The sequence below is a fragment of the Podarcis bocagei genome (assembly GCF_964188305.1).
Source record: "Podarcis bocagei genome assembly, chromosome: 7".
Lineage (NCBI taxonomy): Eukaryota > Metazoa > Chordata > Lepidosauria > Squamata > Lacertidae > Podarcis > Podarcis bocagei.
In genome coordinates, this window is record NC_138132.1 from 54650154 (window position 1) to 54668743 (window position 18590).

The window sequence follows — 18590 nt, forward strand, 5'->3', positions numbered from 1 at the left end:
CCCTTCATGTACTGGCTTCAGTTTAAACCAAAGCTCCCTGTTATACCTAACTGGAGAAATCTGGCTTAACTAGGATAGTGAACCAGGATCTGATTTATGAAATCAGGAAAGGTAGTCCAAACTCAGCCATTAAATGGGAGATTCTCCAAAGCTCAGGGCTTTGGTTTAGAAATGGGTGTGTATTTTAACTTTGATAAATTGAAATATTCCCAAATCACAGAATGGGGAGGAGAGGGAGTTGTAACTATGGCAGCATAATTTGAAAATCAAACAATATGGCAATTAGAGATTAATTTAGGTTTGCTCCAAATATTATCCTTGTACTGCTCTGTGAAGGGACAATTAAGCTACCAAATACCTAGTATCACTGAATGTTTCCAACCTTTAATTAGTATTATTTTTAAAAAGAAGATAAGAATGTCTACTGACTTACAATTCTAATTCAAACATTGTGATTGTCTTGCAATTTACTTACAAACTATCTATCATTGGTGTTGAAGTACACGACCGTTGTGATTTCGAATACATTGGAATGGACTTCATTAGGTGATACATAGGAGGGCAAGCAACCAAAGCTTGCAGTGTCTATAGAACTGCATTAAGGAGTCAGTTAATAAAGACAGCATTTAACACACCCACGTCTTTGTGCAAAAAGAGAGAACAAAAATGAACTTAAAATACTTTATGGCACAAGGAAGCCATTCAGCAGTAATAATGATACTGCTAATTTGAAATATACCCCATTCCCATTTTGAACCTTTAAATTTAAAGTCTGATAACAGGATCTATGTTGTTTTTAGTATGAGAAACACAAGCAGTTAATTAACTCAGGTAATATTTTTCCAGTGCAAGGATACAGCGTTGATATAACACCAGTTTCCTTTATTGATCAGCCCTCGTGGTTGCAAAGATACTGGTTTATGTATTAGTTTTACATTTTCCAGTAATTCTGTTAAATGAAGAACACATCCAAAAATGTCAGCAAATCCACTTCCAACTGAACAAATATACTGCCTATTACACATGTAGTGGAGGAAAATCAAACAGTATTTTAGCATCCCCTTGTGGCCAATGAAATGAATTTACACACATTGTTTTCTTGTTGCAAGACATTTGGTTATGTCTTATCATGCTTACCAGTATTTATCCTCCCATAGATTTGCAGGCAAGGTGAGGCAAAGTACAGGTATAAAACTTCACCTGGAACCACTCCAACATGCATGTACCATCAGTTGTCCACTAATGACTTGTGTCATCTGTACAACAGTTCTGATTTCCCCGCTTAAGAGTTACTCTTACAGTTCCAATGCTTGCTTAGTTATACTCTGTATAAAGCTTCTTGCAACATCCATTTTTGAATTCTAATCTCATACACAATCAAGGGATGTGCAAAAACATCTCATTTGCTGTTACAGCAACAAGCATTAAGTGCATTACAAGAGAAGACCAGGGTGTAAAATGAAGCAGTAGACAGTATTACTCTAAGCCTGTTCTGAAGTGCTTGACCTCATCTGCATTAGGAACTTAAGCAGGGCTGGGCTTACATGGCAGCATAAAGTTCTAAGAGCTAGATCCTGATTGACATGCAACCAACCCTGTTTATGTAATCAACAGTAGCAACAGGAACTCTTAATAAAATGCTCTGCTACAGAAACAAGTTATTTCTTGCAAGATACTTTTTCTTTGCAGATACAAACACCAATGACTAAATAGAATGGAGCCACCCCAACAAGCTTATAATTTTTTTAATGCCACATATTACACTTTTATTGCCATTATATATAGATAGGTCTTGTTCCCACCACCACCAAAGGTTCTAATAACCCAGGTAGAATAATGCTACTGATGAGGTTACTACTATTTAATGAAAAGTCAAATAAACACTAGTGATTGTTTTTTTAAAAAGTCAACCCAAATAAACACTGGTGATCTTTTAAAAATGAACATATTGCCAACTTGTATGAAGTAAATCATTATAAGCACACCATCCAACAATGGTGCATGCATTTACACTTTTGAATGTTTCTATTGAAATTTAGGTCAAAGAGATTAATAAACCTAGACTTGAAATCAAATGTGACAAGAACTACCACTCTGGGGGATTAGACATGCAGAAAATGGCTTGCTAGTAAAGAAAAAAATATATATTTAGAAATAAAGGAATATAAAGAAATTATATCAAGACCAAGAAGTTATACAAGCCTTTCTATAGTCAAGAGTATTATTTTTCTGTATTATATATAAAAAAGTTCTGTCTGCAGCACAAGTTAACTCTTCACGCAATCTAGTTGCCTATGGGGATGCAACTCTGATTTCAGGCAACTCCCCATTTGTGTGCCATTCCACGGCACTGTGTATAGCCCCACAGCCCCACTCCACCCCCTTCTGGGGTTGAAAACGGCACACATGTCAGTGGTCGCTTGTGCCTTGAATGCATGCAGATGATAAAGTTATATGTTTCTGAAGAATCAGCAACTTTCAGCACCATTCTGTGCCCCGTTATCATGTTACAGGGTATTTATCAGTTTTAAAGAATACTTTCACATTGTGTACAATGAGCAGAATGTCAAGCTACGTGTGCTTACATATTCTGGCTATGTATCAGATATTACAAAGTATGTGGTGCTCACAGCACAGATCACAGCCTAAGTCCTAGTGGCCACTGTTAAGACTGCTTATACATTCAGAGTCAGTGTTAGTCTGGTGGCTCAAAGGCTGCCATGGGCCAGTAAAATGTGAGTTTTTATTTGTGGTGAGACAGATAAATGTATGAGTGAAGGAGAGTAGTTGTATTCAATATTCCCTAGCAATAAATGAGCAGTGTTCAGTCCTCCCAAAAGAGGTCCTGGGTGGAAGGAGTTATTAAAAAGAACAAAGACCCCCTAACATAGCAAGCTTTGCCTGAGCTGGCAAAACTTTCCAAACTGAGTCACACACATAGGCTCTCACAGCAGCAGCGAAAGGTTAGCTCTAGAAGAGAGAACAAAATTGCTCCAGCCTAAACAAGCACATCCTTTTGTGTGTGTGCACATCAAAGCAAGAGTTCACTTTTACTTGTACACTGAAAAGGAAGTAAGCATCAATCCACAGTTGTGTGTTTAACCAGATACTACATTAACAAAAAGCTAGAAGCCATTACACTAAACAAGAAGTGTCACTCTAACACAGAGTTAATCATTTTCTTACTATTGTGCTACTAAAGCATTAGGACATTTAGGTTCACTCAAACTTTCCACTCCTTCAAATCTTCCTACACTCTTTGTAGCTCAAGCTTGAAGCATATTAATGATACCTGCAATCCTTATGGCTACAGGATCCTCAGAAACTGGAACAGGCCCCTCTTTGACTTCAACCTGTTTCTCAGGGACCACAGGAGATGTGGCAGGAGGGGTATACTTAGTCTCAACATAAGCCATAGGCATGGAAACAGAAGGTTTGGAATTGTGAAAGAGGCTTGCCCATGATTTTGCAGGCTGATTAACAGAAACGGCTCCTGAAACAGGGGTGGTTGCCTCAGTAGTAGGCAAAGCATCCTCAGGCTTAGTTTGGTCTGAGTCGGTGCTTTCCACAGGATGCAAGTCTACCCCATTGGCAGCTGTGCCCTCACTAGAGGATTCAAGTGTTTGTCCATTTGTAACACCAAGGTTTTCAGTAGTATCAGTACCAGCATATGGCTGTACAACAGCTGTCCTTAATGGGCTGTCCCTCCCAGTTTCAGAGGGGACACAAGACTGTTCCAAATTAGTAACACTGCATATTTCAGGCTGCCCTGCAGTCCTTGTAGCATCTAGAGCACTAGAAACCGAATCATCAGACACAGCTTCGCTAGTGAAGTCCACAGAATTTTCAGGGCTGTTACAAGTCCTTGGAGTGACCGATGGCGCATCGCCTGTAAGGTCTACATCCTCTGTGCTTATGCTATTAAGTCCTGATGAACTTGTATGCCCGTTTACCAAAGCCTCGGCAGGAACAATGCCATCACTAACATCTTCCAAGTAACTGTAATATCCAGGGGGTCTTTTTTTCTTCTTTTTGCGTTCCCTTTGCCCAAGGCTCCCAGGTAAACTATCATTTTCAGCATTAGAACTGCTATCCAAAGCGAGAGAAGAATCAGTGAACTGGCAGTCTATGGAGTTATAGTTGGCTTCGTTGAGTATATCACTGGGCGTCTTCTGGGAAGGTGCACAACCAAGAATGAATTCTGGTGCCTGAGGATTCAGAGTACTTGAAATACTGTAGTCATTGTTATTCAGCACAGATGAATCTGCCTCAATAACCTCATTAACACCAAATTCAATTCTCTGATACTCTTCCCCTAGGAGAGAAAAATAAACTTCTATTAAAGTGGTGCTTTTTTTCTTGGGAAGTGGGGGCAGATACAAGATAGGTTTGCAATCACTTGTCTTCACCTCAAGTTATTCCTTTTCATCACAAATGTTAAAAACATTCCTAATCAAATATAAATTGTGCAGACTGAAAATATGAAAATAGCTTAATTATTTTTCCAATACTATGTCAGCATAGATTGGAATGTCAAAAGATTTTCAACAATAGGATGTTCAAGGCTCTATATTTCACATGGCTGGCACTAAGAGTAGAATTTTGTGACTTTGACCAAGAAAAACAAAAACACATTCTGTAAAACTATCATAGTCCCATCTCTAAGACCAGGAATTTCAAAGGTCACTGCAACTAAGCAACATAAACATCTGATACCAGCATCCAAAAAATGGCAACTTTTTTTCTGAAATGAAGGGTGAAAATATTTTCAATAACTACTCTAAAGGTGGCTAACATACATAATACAGTAAAAACAATCAGTAATCAAAGCAGCAGCAGTTGCTTTAAAAGAAGCTGAAGGCCAATGTTAAAAACTGCTGAAACCCTAGGGAAATATAATACTTTCATTTGGCCCCTAAACGATGTCAAATTTGAGAAACAATGGGTACCAAGTTGAAGTACCATCCCCAAACAAACCCCCTTAGCAGGTGGTGACACCTAGGCCACTAATGATTATCTTAATAACTGGGCTGGTCTATATGGGACTAAAACATTTAGGGATTTAAGGCTGCCCTCTCATTTACACTCTTCTGGGAGTAACCCCTATTGAACCCAGTAGCACTTGCTTCCAAGTAAACATACATAAGACTAGCCTGTAAAGATTAAAACCAGTACGAAGTCTGAATTGTGCCCAGGAAGAAACTTCATCTAATGAAACTTTCAGTACAGGCAATATACATTCATGTCTCAACAGATCAGTGATCAGTCATGCTTACTTTTCCAGCCCTGTCCAAGTCATTCTCTATCTTAAAGAAAAACAGATTTCAATATTGAGAAGTGCTGAAGTTTCAACATTTACAAGTCCCTAATAATCAACAACTAACAGCACTGATCCAACAAGGCCTCAAAACCACTGGATTCTTTTAAAAGAACTTTTCCAAAGCCATCAGTTGGGAGTGAGGGTTTACTGTTAGCTAAAGAAACCATAAAATATGGATTGCTACAAGTTTAACTGGGTTAGTACATTTAAGTAGCAAACTAACCCAAACCCCCAAAGCTGAACAGAAGAAACGAACCTGCAACACATTGGACTTCAAAAGGATTGGGGAAACAGTTGTGAAGAAGGAATGGCTTCTTACCATCATGGAGCTCTCCTGTGGACTTAAGGCCACATGAAATGGTTTCATTGTAGGGTGGAAGCTGTACAGAAAATAAAACAAATGGTTGCATTGGTGGTGGGGAAAGAAGATTTCACCAAAGATAACTTATGTCTTCACTGAATGGAACAATCTGAACCCACCACCAACCACCCTTCCTCTCTTGTACACATATTCTCCTGTGCCCTTAATGATGATTGACATTTAAGTTGCCATGTTGTTGTTTAGTCATTTAGTGTGCCCTTTAATTAACAGTTGCTTCTTTACAATTTGACATACACAGCAGTCTTTTACCAGGCTGACTGATAAAATAAACACATTGGATTTATGGGGTGGGCTGATATACTATTGACAACTGTAACAGCATTCAAAATTTGAAGTGAAGCAAAACCGTGTGGCAGTATTATAGGGTACTCACTGATCTATACTAAACTAACTTTCTTCTATGCTTTCAACATACAATAGATTTCAACATTTCACACATACAGTGGTACCTCTGGTTGAGAACAGGATCCGTTCCGAAGCCCCGTTCGTAACCAGAAAGGAACGCAACCCGCGTCTGCGTGGGTCGCGATTTGCCGCTTCTGCGCATGTGGATGGCGTAATTTTGGGCGTCTGCGCATGCGCGAGTGGCGAAACCCAGAAGTAACCCTTTCTGGTACTTCCGGGTTGCCGCAGGACGCAACATGAAAAAACGTATCATGAAGCAAACATAACAAGAGTTATGACTGTACAGGTAAATAAATTTAAAATAGTTCTTACCTCAACAGAGCAACGAGGAGTCACAAAGAACTGATTAAATTCATCGGGGCTGAATTCCCCAAAGATGTACTAAAAAGTAAAACATATTGTATTTAATTAGATTAACTGAAGTTGATCATGGCAACACAACTGGGCTGTTGTGCATATGTTCGCTGGAAATTTCAATGGCCTTTGTCAAAAAGAATCCTGAGAAATCTCTTCATTGGAAATTTGTGTGACCTCTAATTTATACAAGAAGCTGACAATTATCCAACCACAACTTCTAGAACTGCAAGTAGCTGGTTAACTGAAGGCCCCAGCATTTAAATTTTGAAAGATTAAACCAATTATGCTTATGCTTTTGCTTAAACATCCATGTCTTGGGTACAGCTATTGTAAAGGTTACATATGTAATTAGTGTTAGAAACGCAAGATATATAAGCTAGGCACCAAATGGCTCCTTAAATGAAGGTTGCAGTTGCCAAAACAGAATGTCTAGTTGCCATTTTGGGGCAAGACGGCTCTAAAGTCTTATTTTTCAAATGATGGACTGACTGTGATTGATTCTCAGTTAAACATGTGGATAGTTCAGATGACAACCTTGAGCTAGGTTAAGACCTTTGAGAACTAAAAAAAGAAAAGTCACTTGATCCATGGACAGACCATATAGATACTGGCTTATTTCCCACCTCTTTTTCTCAATAGTGTCTGCTCCTGCACAGAAAAAGCATTTTGGTTCCTGAAATTCATTCTGATTTTGTAGATAAAATATAACTGACAGAATTATACAGGATGGGGTATTATCATGTGAAAAACAGTCCAAATCCAATGAACCCTAGGCATGCACCTCCAGATGGTAGAGATGTCAGGTGCCATCCTGGCATTCAAGCATCTTCACTTTTTCAATCAGTGGAGAAAAACTGCAGTCTGGGGATTCCATTCAAGCAATTTTACAAATGGAGCTTCTAACAAGCAGATGGAGATATGCCACTAATGGTGTGAACATATATGAAGGGTCCTGGAAACACCAATGTATACTGTAGTAGGAGCTTTGGGCAGTATCCTGCGAAGTAGTTTAGTTACTACAAAGGACTTTTAGCTGAACAACGTAACGTATTATCATGCTTCCCCCCAAAAAAATCTATGTTGGGGATTCCCGCAACTCTCTGGAGCAGATGGCGGGGCATGGAGGGGAAGGGGACGTTTTGTTGTGCAAACAAAAATCTTTCTGCTACTGGAAATACGTCAAGGGATACTGCTCTTATGATTTTAAAAGCTCAAAAACTAAATGTGACAATTTTAATGGCAATGATGCTGCAGCCTCTAATACCAATTCTGCTTCGGCTACAGCCCTGAAGTGAAAACTGCTTTTGGAACTTGGTTAAAGTTTTGTTAATCTGTTAAGGACCATCTAAGCAGCTGCTTGATATCAACTATGTAACACCTCAAAGTAAGCCACAACTGAAGTATACTGGAATCCTTTCTCAAATTTCAGTGGATTTCTCAACACTAATCAAGGAGTAACACTCATTTCAATGAAACAATTCAACAGACACAATTTCACACCAAAGTAAAAATAGCTGCTTGCACAAAAACATACTGAATGATAACTTGTTAGAAACATTTTAGATGAAGTCATGCAAAGAATGAAATGCAGTCATGCAGCTTAAAATGCTGTTACACAAATAAAACTTGTTCCCACCACATTTTTCTCTCAGAGGCTTAAATCAATATGTGAAGTGCCTGATATACTACAGCCACCAAGAAAGTGTGTCAAATGAAGCATTATCATCTCAGGTCTGTGACAAATGTATCCATGAACTTCTCAAAAAGAGATTCAAAATAGAGATGCAATGCCAACTCAACATCCCCTCATCAGAGGAGACCCAGGAGGCCTTGTCTCCAGGTCAGTCTGCACCCAGTGGCAAAAAGCCAGGACCCTGAGATGAAGCTGAGACTGAACAGTCTGAAGCCCAAGGGAAAGACAGTGCCTTAAATGCCAGGTAGAAGCCTAGTCCATCTGGAAAAGTGTCTGATTGCAGGCAAGGACTCCTCAGGAATAAAAGCTCTTTAAGCATAAGATTTTCCTCTCAAGGAAACCTCTGGAGAGAAGGGACTAGATACATTCTATGTAGCAGTTCTGTGCCCTGTGTCAAACCAGACCTTGAAGTGCTCTGACCTTGCCTCTCATCTAAACCTTGTTGTGAACTCTGCTAGTCTGGACCCTGAACTTGGACTAGCCCTGGATATTGCTTTGGTTGTTGCCTCCTTGGTGCTGCTGCCGGAAAATCACTTGTTTATTCAGGACCAAAGAACTGTGACCACACCACAAACTAAAATACACTCATTCCAGTGAGTTAATTTTTTGCTGGATGCCCCAACAGTCAGCTGTGTCTACTGTCTCAGTGTGACAATCAAATCAGGATGATTTGAGGGTGGAAAAAAAGGCAGGGAGTAGTCTACTTGTCCAATGAAACTTTACTCCATACCCAGATAGCATCTGCATTCCAAAACCTGCAAATCCTGCTAGGGAACTCTCAAAGTTGATGAGGAGGGTTTGTGGCAGCCACTACCAGAACAACAAGTCAAAAACACATTTTACCTATTTGACAATTATTGAGGGTTGAGAGATTAGTGGTTTCTGGGGCATAATAAAGGCTTTCTACCAAATAATTATCAGCTAAAAAAAGTGTCAAGCCAAGTTGGCAAATTTAAAACAGCAGTGTGATGTAACAAAATGCTACAGTGTGAAGAGAAATCCCAGTGGGTTGTGTCCAAGACATTCCTGCACTTATTTTCAAAAACACACTCCTACATGTGGTACTGTATGACAAACTATCTAATTATGGCATCTGAAGAACTCTCAATACTACTGGCCATGTTAACTTTTCCAATACAACACTCAACTCTTGTTCTATCTTGATCAAACACAGGCCACCTTCAACTTAATCAGATACTGAGTGACCTAATAAGCTTCTTATCGTCTCACCAGTGAACTAACAGTTCCTGATGTGCATTTGCAAGGGCCTTTCTGACTTCACCTTGGCAAAAATGCCCCCACAATTTAAATATGTGCAATGTACAAAATAGACAGTAACCCTATGACACACTGAGAAGTCACTTCAGAAAAATGTTTCTATATATTAGTCCCACCTTTCCCAAAGAGAGAACTGCAGTCACAAATAAGCCTTCTCTGGAAGCTTCCACAGAGCCAAAGAAATGTGCACATTTACTACTAGACACTGTACACTAAAGTTCACTACCACTACACAGTACACACTTTTCACAAGCTGCTTCTTTTGAAGAACGTGAATAATGCACAGGAAAAGCAGGAATTTCTAGTCTCAATTATAAACATGTTTTAGAATTGCTAGAAGCTCTCCTACCATGAAGCACCATTGTTCCACACAAAGTTCCTTAATCCTGAGCGGTATGTTAAATGGTTGTATATAAAGCATTTCAACTGAACAGGAAAAAAACTGCAGCTCTAGCAATGCAGTTCTTTCAAACTCAATATCTACTTTGCTGAAGCAGCATTAAACTGACAAATGACTATAATCCAGTGGCTCAAGGCCAGCAAGTTCTACTACAAACAGACCTGTACAAAGCAGACAACAGCATGTAGAATGTTTATGGCAGTAAACTGAAACTGAACTGTGTAGGTTGCCTATATTATTAGGTTCATGTGGAAGATTTCTTGCAATATGGCAATTTGCAGAAAGCACATTCTGTACATGCAAAAATGTTAGATGGGAATTCTAAAATATGGCTGACACAAAGATTCAGAGAAGAATTAGAATCAACTTAAGTTAGCAGGTACAGAGACATGAAGGCCCAGGAAGGTGTCCCCCCCCCCATCTTTCTTCTAAAGCAGGGACATCCAACTCCCAAGAGACTGCAATCTACTCCTGGGGGGGACTGGCAGTAACCTAACCATTTTGGGGAGGGGGACCTGAAGTTGTTGAGCATTTTTAACGGGGGCAAGGGTAAGTTGTTGAGCTTTTTGGGAGGGGGGAAGCCAAAGTAGACCTATTTTTTCCTTGTCGCTAAGCCTCAAAGCACTGAAAGTACAGAACATAATTTTGTTGCCATCCAATTCATGCTGCTGCAAATACGTTGGACCCAAAATTCAAAGGAGAAATGCAAGTGACTTTGGAGACCATTTTGGGTGTGATGCATGCATATGTAACAGCAGCCAGTCAGTATCTAAGAAAATGAAGGAGGAGACGGAGGAGACGACGACAGAAGGTGTATGAGACACAGCTGTGGGAAGCCTGAGGAAGTACCACCCTTGGTGTCTGCCCATAAAAAGCACGTCCTGCTACAGAACAGTAAAAATGCTAGAAGAGGAGAGGACAGAGGGTGAAGGAAGAGTTGTGAGTGAAGGGGGCCCCTCTACCCATCCTTTGGACCCCCTGGGAAACTCAATAAACCTGCTGTACCAGGAACTGGGTGCAGAGAGTGCAGCTGAATGGGACACAGCTGTGTGCAGCTTGAAGAGGTGCCATCCACCTTGAGCCAGCCCATAAAAAGCAAGTCCAAAAAGAAAGATTAGGGTCCGCTGTTTCCAAGATCTTTTCTCATTGTGAAACTTTTGTGGGTGAGCTGAGTTTGTTTGACCCTGGGCAAATCAATGTATCATTTTTATACGTACCTGTGTAATTTTGCAATATTTTGTTAAAGTTCTCTGTTGTTGTTTCAGTTTCCAGTACACTGCTTAAGAGATATTTTACAAATATATTAAGCAGTATAGAAATTGAAATAATAATAATAATACATTTTAAAAATCCTGTGGTGGTATCACTACTTCCACATTTGAATGGATTACAAAAAAAGCAGCACACTTAGGACCTGATGCTGGAAAGGTACTTTCAAATATTACAAAGTACAAAACTTCTTCAGATATTTGGACAAGAAATGTAGTCTGGGATCCTGCCAAACATATCCCTCTTGCAACATGGTGGCAAAGCCTTTGCACAACAAAGCCTCCAGCTCTTGCTTCTTACCTACTTCAGATTCCTCCATATTCTGAAGCACGTGAAAGAAACTGGTATATGTTTGGAAATACTGTATACCAAATTAAGAAATAAACTGACATGGGAAAGGGTAGACATGTGTTTCCATCTGGGCAAACTTTCAATTTTTAGAAGTCCATGATAAATATGAAGAAAAAGCAACTGAATACATTTCATTTAGTGAGTTTTGTTTCCCCTACCCTTTTTCTTGACTCTTTTTATAAACAAAGTGCTTTATGTCTGCTTGACACTGTGTAGGACTGGAGGAGACACAATAATTTTAAGAATAAATAATAGTTTGTTTAATTATTATGTTGATGGCTCATCTTTATTGGGGGTTTTCCTGCTCTTCATAAACTTGCAAAACCGTAAGAGAAGATAGACTCCTTACAAAACCGTAAGAGAAGATAGACTCCTTCAGCAGCTTGTCTGAATAAACTATTTTTAATATACCAGATAAATGCTAAACCAAGTTATATATAAGGCATTTCATGTTCTTAAAGTAACAAAGTGACTTTTGATAAGTAAAGAAAGCTTCTAAGATTTTTATTTTTGAGTTTCTGAGTTTTACAATTACACTTCTTTCCCATTTTTTTACACAATAGTTCTGTTTGATTTCCCACCCAGCATTCAATGACAGGGGGTTTTTTTTCCATCTAGCTTTGCTTCATATACATTAATTCATTCACCCAATTTTCCACACTCTCATATCTTTCATATTAACAACTCTTGGTCACAAAGTACCCCCTACCTGGAATTTATATTTGAGGTTCAACTTTTGTAAATATTCCCCTAGGTAAAGAAAGCTTTCAAAATTATTTTTCTTCCATTAAAAAAAATCCCTTTCTCCCCAAATCCCTCCAGTGGGGATTCAAAATTCCCAGAAATTTTACATCTGTAATGCTGAAGAGCACTAAAATTATGCTACCCAATTGATTTGCACAGAACAAAACAGGCAGAAATTATTTCTCTTCTCTTATGTCATTCCAGTAATTTCACAACAGCTTTCAAGGTTTCAAGGCTACCACAATTTGTACAATACTGCCCATCTAAATGTAATTCCAAGTAGAAAGCATGTTTTAAATAACAGCAACAAAAGATTGGATATGCAATGTATTTTGCATATAATGAAACATGCGATATCACGGTACAGAAGTTTTCTTGGTGTAAAGAAAGATCTTTGAAACCTTGGACAGCTATGTTACTATAATAAACCTAGAGCAATGGCATGTTTGCCTTTCAAACTAAAACACCACCTTCAGTGTTAAATGAAGGTGATGAGGCAGAGATATTCAAACTCTGTTCTAGAATCAAGGCAGCAGAATCTGAGGGCTGGTCTGTATATGCAACAGAATATGGTGGTATAATGGGCTGCACCACTAAAGGCTGCAAATACAGAATCACATTACTGAAATCTTCCTTAACATTTAATTCCCAGAAAACAGGAAACCACCACAGCAAGCAAAGAGGTTTGAATCTTCCCGCTAAAGTTCCAGTTTTCCATCTGCAGGATGCTCATAGGGGAGTATTCTAAAACTGCATCTCCCCATATACTCTAAAGTGATCAAGTCCAGCCTGTTATTTCATTCTGCTGCAAGCCCACTACTCCAGTAAAGTTAGCAATAGTATTTCAACGTCAAGTGATTTAGCCCCTGAAAGCTGCTGCAACCAAAGAACTGCCAGAAGCAAGAAGATAAAGTCAAGCTGAGGTGGTTTTTGTTTTTGTTGTTGCCCAGCCATTTTCCATAACAAGACTTGATGTGCAATGTCTCAGGCTAGTATGCAGAAGCCAAGGTTTCTGGACAGATGCTACAGGTAAAGGTATACTTGAGGGCATACTATGGCCTTTCAACTTTGGCTGCAATCCTAACACAACTATGTGGGAGTTAAGTTTCACTGAAACTAGAGGTACCGGTACATATTTCCAAGTACACATTTACAATCAGAATGCACAAGCTTGAAAACACATCTACACTAAGTAACAGCAAGGATATAAATTTTTGTCAACTGTAAGACTACATTTTATAAAATGAAGGTTGTTTATTTGACTTACCAAAATGTTTTGAGCAGGTAGGTTATTTATTAAACATGTATCTTGCCTTTCCACTTTTGCTAACTTATTTGCTAGGTAGTATATGTTATCCTAAATTCAAATGTTAGGATTTAACTGCTTTGCTTTTGCATATTGAACTCCGAAATAAACTTCTATGTAGATTTCTGACAGCTGCTGCTCTCCTGTCATTTTCTGCCATTTGTATGCTACTGCAAAAATGCTTGAGTGGCTGGAATTGTCTCCCCCCCCCCAAGTTTCTAAACACTCTAAAAGGGTGAGGGGCCCCATTTTCAGGAATGCTGGTCTAAACTCCAAGAAAATCAGCAGCCTTCCTAGCAGTGTCTACTTGATGCCCCCTAGCCTTAAAATATAGAAAAATTGCTATATACAGAACAGCATACTCTAACAAATGATGAATGTTTTCATTTAGTTCCAGAAATGCTCATGTTAATATTTTGCTTTTTAAAATTAATTGTACTACTGTAACAGCTTAGAAACCCACATATCTGTGCTATACAATGACTAGAATAATCACAGTGGAACAAGATCCTTTAATATGAATAACAAGGGAATTAACAGACTTCAGGTTCAGGCATATTTGCCTAATAAGTATGAAGAATGAAAAATCCTGAATATCAGAGAGAAGCTATACTAAGATAAATGAGTGAATCCTGCAGACTACTTTTTTAAAAATGTGATCTATTTTATCAAAGTTATTCAAGCAAGAAAAGTTAAGGTGTACACTTAGTAGTTTGAGAATGAGCCTGTTAAGGAAATTTTAAGCCAAAGAATCCGCATTGAAATCAAAGACTCTAAACTAACAAATTGAAGTTAGCCAAGCCTGAAGATCAAACAATTAAAAGAACATGTGCCACTTACTTCAGTGGGATCATTCTAACCTAATGCAGTATTTAAATAGATGTTGCAAGTGAACAGCTGACAGGTTATAGGTAGAAATCAATTTACAGCAACTATATTTTGTAATTTCAACATGGTTGCAGGACCTGCACATGGACAACTTAAGAAATGTATTGCAAGAATAATTAATGTGGTGCCATATAGATGTTGCTATACAATTGCCATCCATCCCTGCATACTAGCTATGCTGGTCAGTGCTGATCAGACACTCTCCAACATCTAGAAAGCACCATGTTGGCTACACCCGCAGCCTATAACTTACATAAATGTCATCTCTAACATAAATTTGCTAGGAAGTCTTTTGCAAACCACTAGCTCTCAAATTCAATTCCACCCCCATCTGCTATACAGGGAATGGTAGTAATACTAGTCTAGTTTACAGAACCGTTGTTAGAGACTGCAGACCTGACTTTTACCACTTGCCTGTTACTACATTACAGTCTATTGTGCCACTGCTATCATTGCCAAATGGTGTCCTTAATTCCAAATACAGGCGACTCACTACTTATGAGTGGGTTGTCTTCTGGGCACCACACGCATAAGTGAAATGTGTGTAAGTGGAGAGCCTGCTGCAATACAGCTTCCTGCCCAACAGCTGTTGACCAGGATAACATGGAAGCAGTGAGAGCTCCTGCACACCATTTTGGAACCCTTGGACTCCCTTTTCTTTTAATAGCTTTTTAAAAATTTCTTTCTGGACTTTTGGCTCACTGGCGTCCTCTTCAGGCTCTGGGGAGAGTCTCCTCATGAGCCACAAAAACTTTCCAGCTCTCTCCCACAATTTCAGGTTTGAACTGAATTATTTATTTGAAATTTTTATTTCCCAGTGCCACATGTATACATCGTTGCACATGAGTTGATCACGCATAAGTGGGGGGATTCCTGTATTAGACTGCTGCAGCTATTCATCCATGTACACAAACTAGAAGCTGCTTCATTTTACCAAGTACTGAGATAATGCTTTTAAACTTCCAAAAACCAATATAAGTGATCACTATTACTAATTGGTCAGTCCTTGAAGTAGCAAAGAGCAGCGTGTTCATGAGTCAGTTGGGACACCATTATACCCACATGCAAACATGTCACCTAATTGACTTCTTATAACCAGGAACAAATCTATGACAAACAAGAAACATTACTGCACACAATGCCCAACAACCCTGAGAAGCAGATTAGGCTGAGAGATTGTATCTTGTCTAAGGCCATCTACTGAGCTTTGCAGTTGTTCATTTATGTGAACCTTGGCTTCTTCTAATCAAATCTAACACTATTTATTAAAAGATTTCTATCCTACCTTTCAGGACAATCACTCTAGCCACTGCACCAGATACAAACTACAAAGAATCATGTCCACGAGGTTTCTCTGGCATTAAATAAGTCTAATTGCTTATTACTAAAATAATGTACATAATGGCTTCAACTATAACACCTTCTATTGCAGTAGAAATTAAAGCCTTGTGGAAAGTTCTGAATTTTGAATCCAATGACAATATTTTAATCTAACTATTAAAATTGCTAGAAATGCAAATGCACACTCCCTTTCAGGTGTTCAGAACATCCTGTTTAGCAAAAAAAAAAAACTTTAAATGAGACTAGTTTAAGGCATGTTTCTCTCATTCTTTATGTATTTTGAAAGGTTTAATATCATCTCTATAAACTTTTCCCACTATCAATCAGTACAGGCAAAATGCTGCACAATCTCCAAATTACGCTGTCATAACACCAACCATAGCTAGCATCAAAACGAAAAGAAAGGGGCAAATTTATATGCAAGAGAGGCCACACATGCCTGCAAGAGCTCTGGGGCTCTTAACCATGATTAGAAGATCAAGCAACAATCTATGGGACACACACAGCCAGATCTACACCAATACTAAGGGGAGGGTTGAAGGGTACTGCCTTTTAAAAACAAACAAAAACAAACAAACAAACAAACAGTTGACAGGGTAAATACTGCTATAGACACACCAACCATGCCACACCAACCATGGCCCACACTCTTTACTTTCACTTAAATGTTACATGGACTCTATATGGACAGTGTGTATCTACACACTTCAGCGATAGAACAGCTGTTTTGAATGTAGATGGTCCCAGGTTGAATCTGGCATCATTGGATAGCCTGAGAAGGACCCCCAATCAATAGGGCCACTGTCAGTCTGTGCAGGCAATATTAAGCCAGATTAATCAATCCGAATTTCTGCCCCAAAGCAGTGGTACTTAATGGAACACTGTAGCCATGGCCATGCCTTTCTTGCCAGTCAGCCTGGAAGAAAAATGACTCTGTTACACCAACTCTCAGACTGGTGCAGCAAGGAGGCCAGATCAGGCCATTTTGGTGTTTGCTCTAGCTTCTGTCTGTCCATCCCTTGGGCGGGAACACTTTGGTGTTACTCACTAGCTGAAGCTCATCCAAATCCCTCTACAGTGGTACCTTGGGTTACATACGCTCCAGGTTACAGACACTTCAGGTTACAGACTCCACTAACCCAGAAATAGTACCTCGGGTTAAGAACTTTGCTTCAGGATGAGAACAGAAATCGCGTGGCAGTAGCATGGTGGCAGCAGGAAGCCCCCATTAGCTAAAGTGGTACCTCAGGTTAAGAACAGTTTCAGTTTTAAGAACAGACCTCCAGAACGAATTAAGTTCTTAACCCGAGATACCACTGTATAGCATGGCAGATATGCAGTTTGGACTGCTCTATAAAGCAACTTCCTACAGGAACATAGTAAGCTACTTTATACCAACGGAAACCACTGAGGTTGTTTCCAATATTAGTTCTACCCAACCAAGAGTAAAATATTTGAAATTAATGGACATGATGAACTTAGACCCATTAAATTCAATGGGTCCACTCTGAGTAGAACTAACCTTTGGTTCACCCATGGTCCATCTAGCGAATATTGTCAACAGTTACTGACAGCAGCTTTGCGACATTTCAGACAGAGTATTTTCCCTGGAAAGGCCAGGGTTTGATCTTAGGCCCTTCTGCACACAAAGCAGATACTCTACCACTGAACTATGGTCCCTCACTGTAGAAGTTAAGCCATGCCCAAAAGACTAGCCAGAAAGAATGTATACAGACTATAGGTGTCATTTGTGTTTAATATATATCCCACGTCAGACAGGGACACACTACTAAAAACAGCCTTCCCGAACTGAAGCCCTCCAAATATTTTGGAGTCCAACTCCCATCTGCCTCAACCAATATGGCCATGCTGGTTGGGGATGATGGAAGCTGTAATTCAAAACATATGGAAGGCAGCAAGTTGGAGATCTAGATGAACTGAATCATTCTGGGCGTCAGTAGCCGAACAGTACAATGGGGAACAGCACTTTATTTCAGAAGTCTTTGATGAGAACAAAAAGCTAGGGGAAAACCAAGTAGAACAGTAACACACAACCACAAAATGCCTACACTCATGTTTTGCTTGTCATTTACTATATTTTTCAAGGCACTGACCAAAGATCCTCTACAAATTTATTAAAGAGCCAAAGTCAAGCATTAGATCCAAACTGCAAAGTAGTAACAGTTCCAGATCGAAACAACCAGGCATCATACATAGCAGAATTCAGATTATGATGTAGAAGATACAACCATGTGTCTCAGTTCGAAGACTCATATCCAATCTCTTTCCCCCCCTGAAGTATCAAGTTATATTTTTCTAACTAGCCAGACAAAGATTCATTGCAATTGTACCTCATGTTCAATATTAATCTCCCGTCCAATTTTCTCTGTGAAAACAGCACTTAGTATTTGCCACTGCCTTACCCAAAACAAAGGTCTCCTAGAAAATAACTTGGGAATGGGAAGGGGTTTGTATCTACAAACCAAGACATCAGATGAATCCCAAATCTAGAAATTTGATACAAAACAAGTTATACTGGCATTTAAGTAACATTTTCTCTCTCTTGAAGAGATAACCTTGTTTCTTTGAAATCCCAGGGGTCAACATGATCCATCATATTAAGATGGGTTTTTTTTATATATAGGTCAGACTACTGGGTACTTTAGGGTGTGAGTCACCTTCATCCATAGTCTGTGACATAGCTGCTTTATGCAAGTCATACAAATTCATTTTACTAAAACAATGTCCTTGTCCTTCAGTGTCCAGCATAGTGTGTCCAGATCCTCCACTTTACTTTAGTGAAGCTAACTGTAGACTGTTTTGCAGTCTTGTAATGTTTTCATGAAGGCCTGAATG

The 18590-nt window shown here is 39.2% G+C and overlaps 1 protein-coding gene and 1 long non-coding RNA gene across 3 annotated transcripts in view; both read right to left on the reverse strand.

Annotated features, from left to right (window-relative positions):
* The window catches only part of USP10 (ubiquitin specific peptidase 10), a 32609-nt gene that overhangs the window by 12322 nt on the left and 1697 nt on the right, over positions 1 to 18590 (reverse strand). The window contains exons 2-6 of one of the 2 annotated variants that reach the window (XM_081202673.1): positions 6420 to 6488; positions 5640 to 5700; positions 3293 to 4315; positions 858 to 949; positions 476 to 585 (exon numbers count right to left, since the gene is read on the reverse strand). In XM_081202673.1, coding sequence (XP_081058799.1) covers positions 476 to 585; positions 858 to 949; positions 3293 to 4315; positions 5640 to 5700; positions 6420 to 6488 — 1355 coding nt within the window. Of the gene's footprint in view, positions 1 to 475; positions 586 to 857; positions 950 to 3292; positions 4316 to 5576; positions 5701 to 6419; positions 6489 to 18590 lie in introns of both variants that reach the window. The other variant, XM_081202672.1, reaches the window with a different exon arrangement.
* On the reverse strand, positions 1731 to 3286 carry LOC308591749. Its single transcript, XR_014010236.1, has 2 exons — positions 2938 to 3286; positions 1731 to 2901 (listed from the first exon to the last, which is right to left on the reverse strand). It is a non-coding gene; the product is annotated as an uncharacterized lncRNA (long non-coding RNA).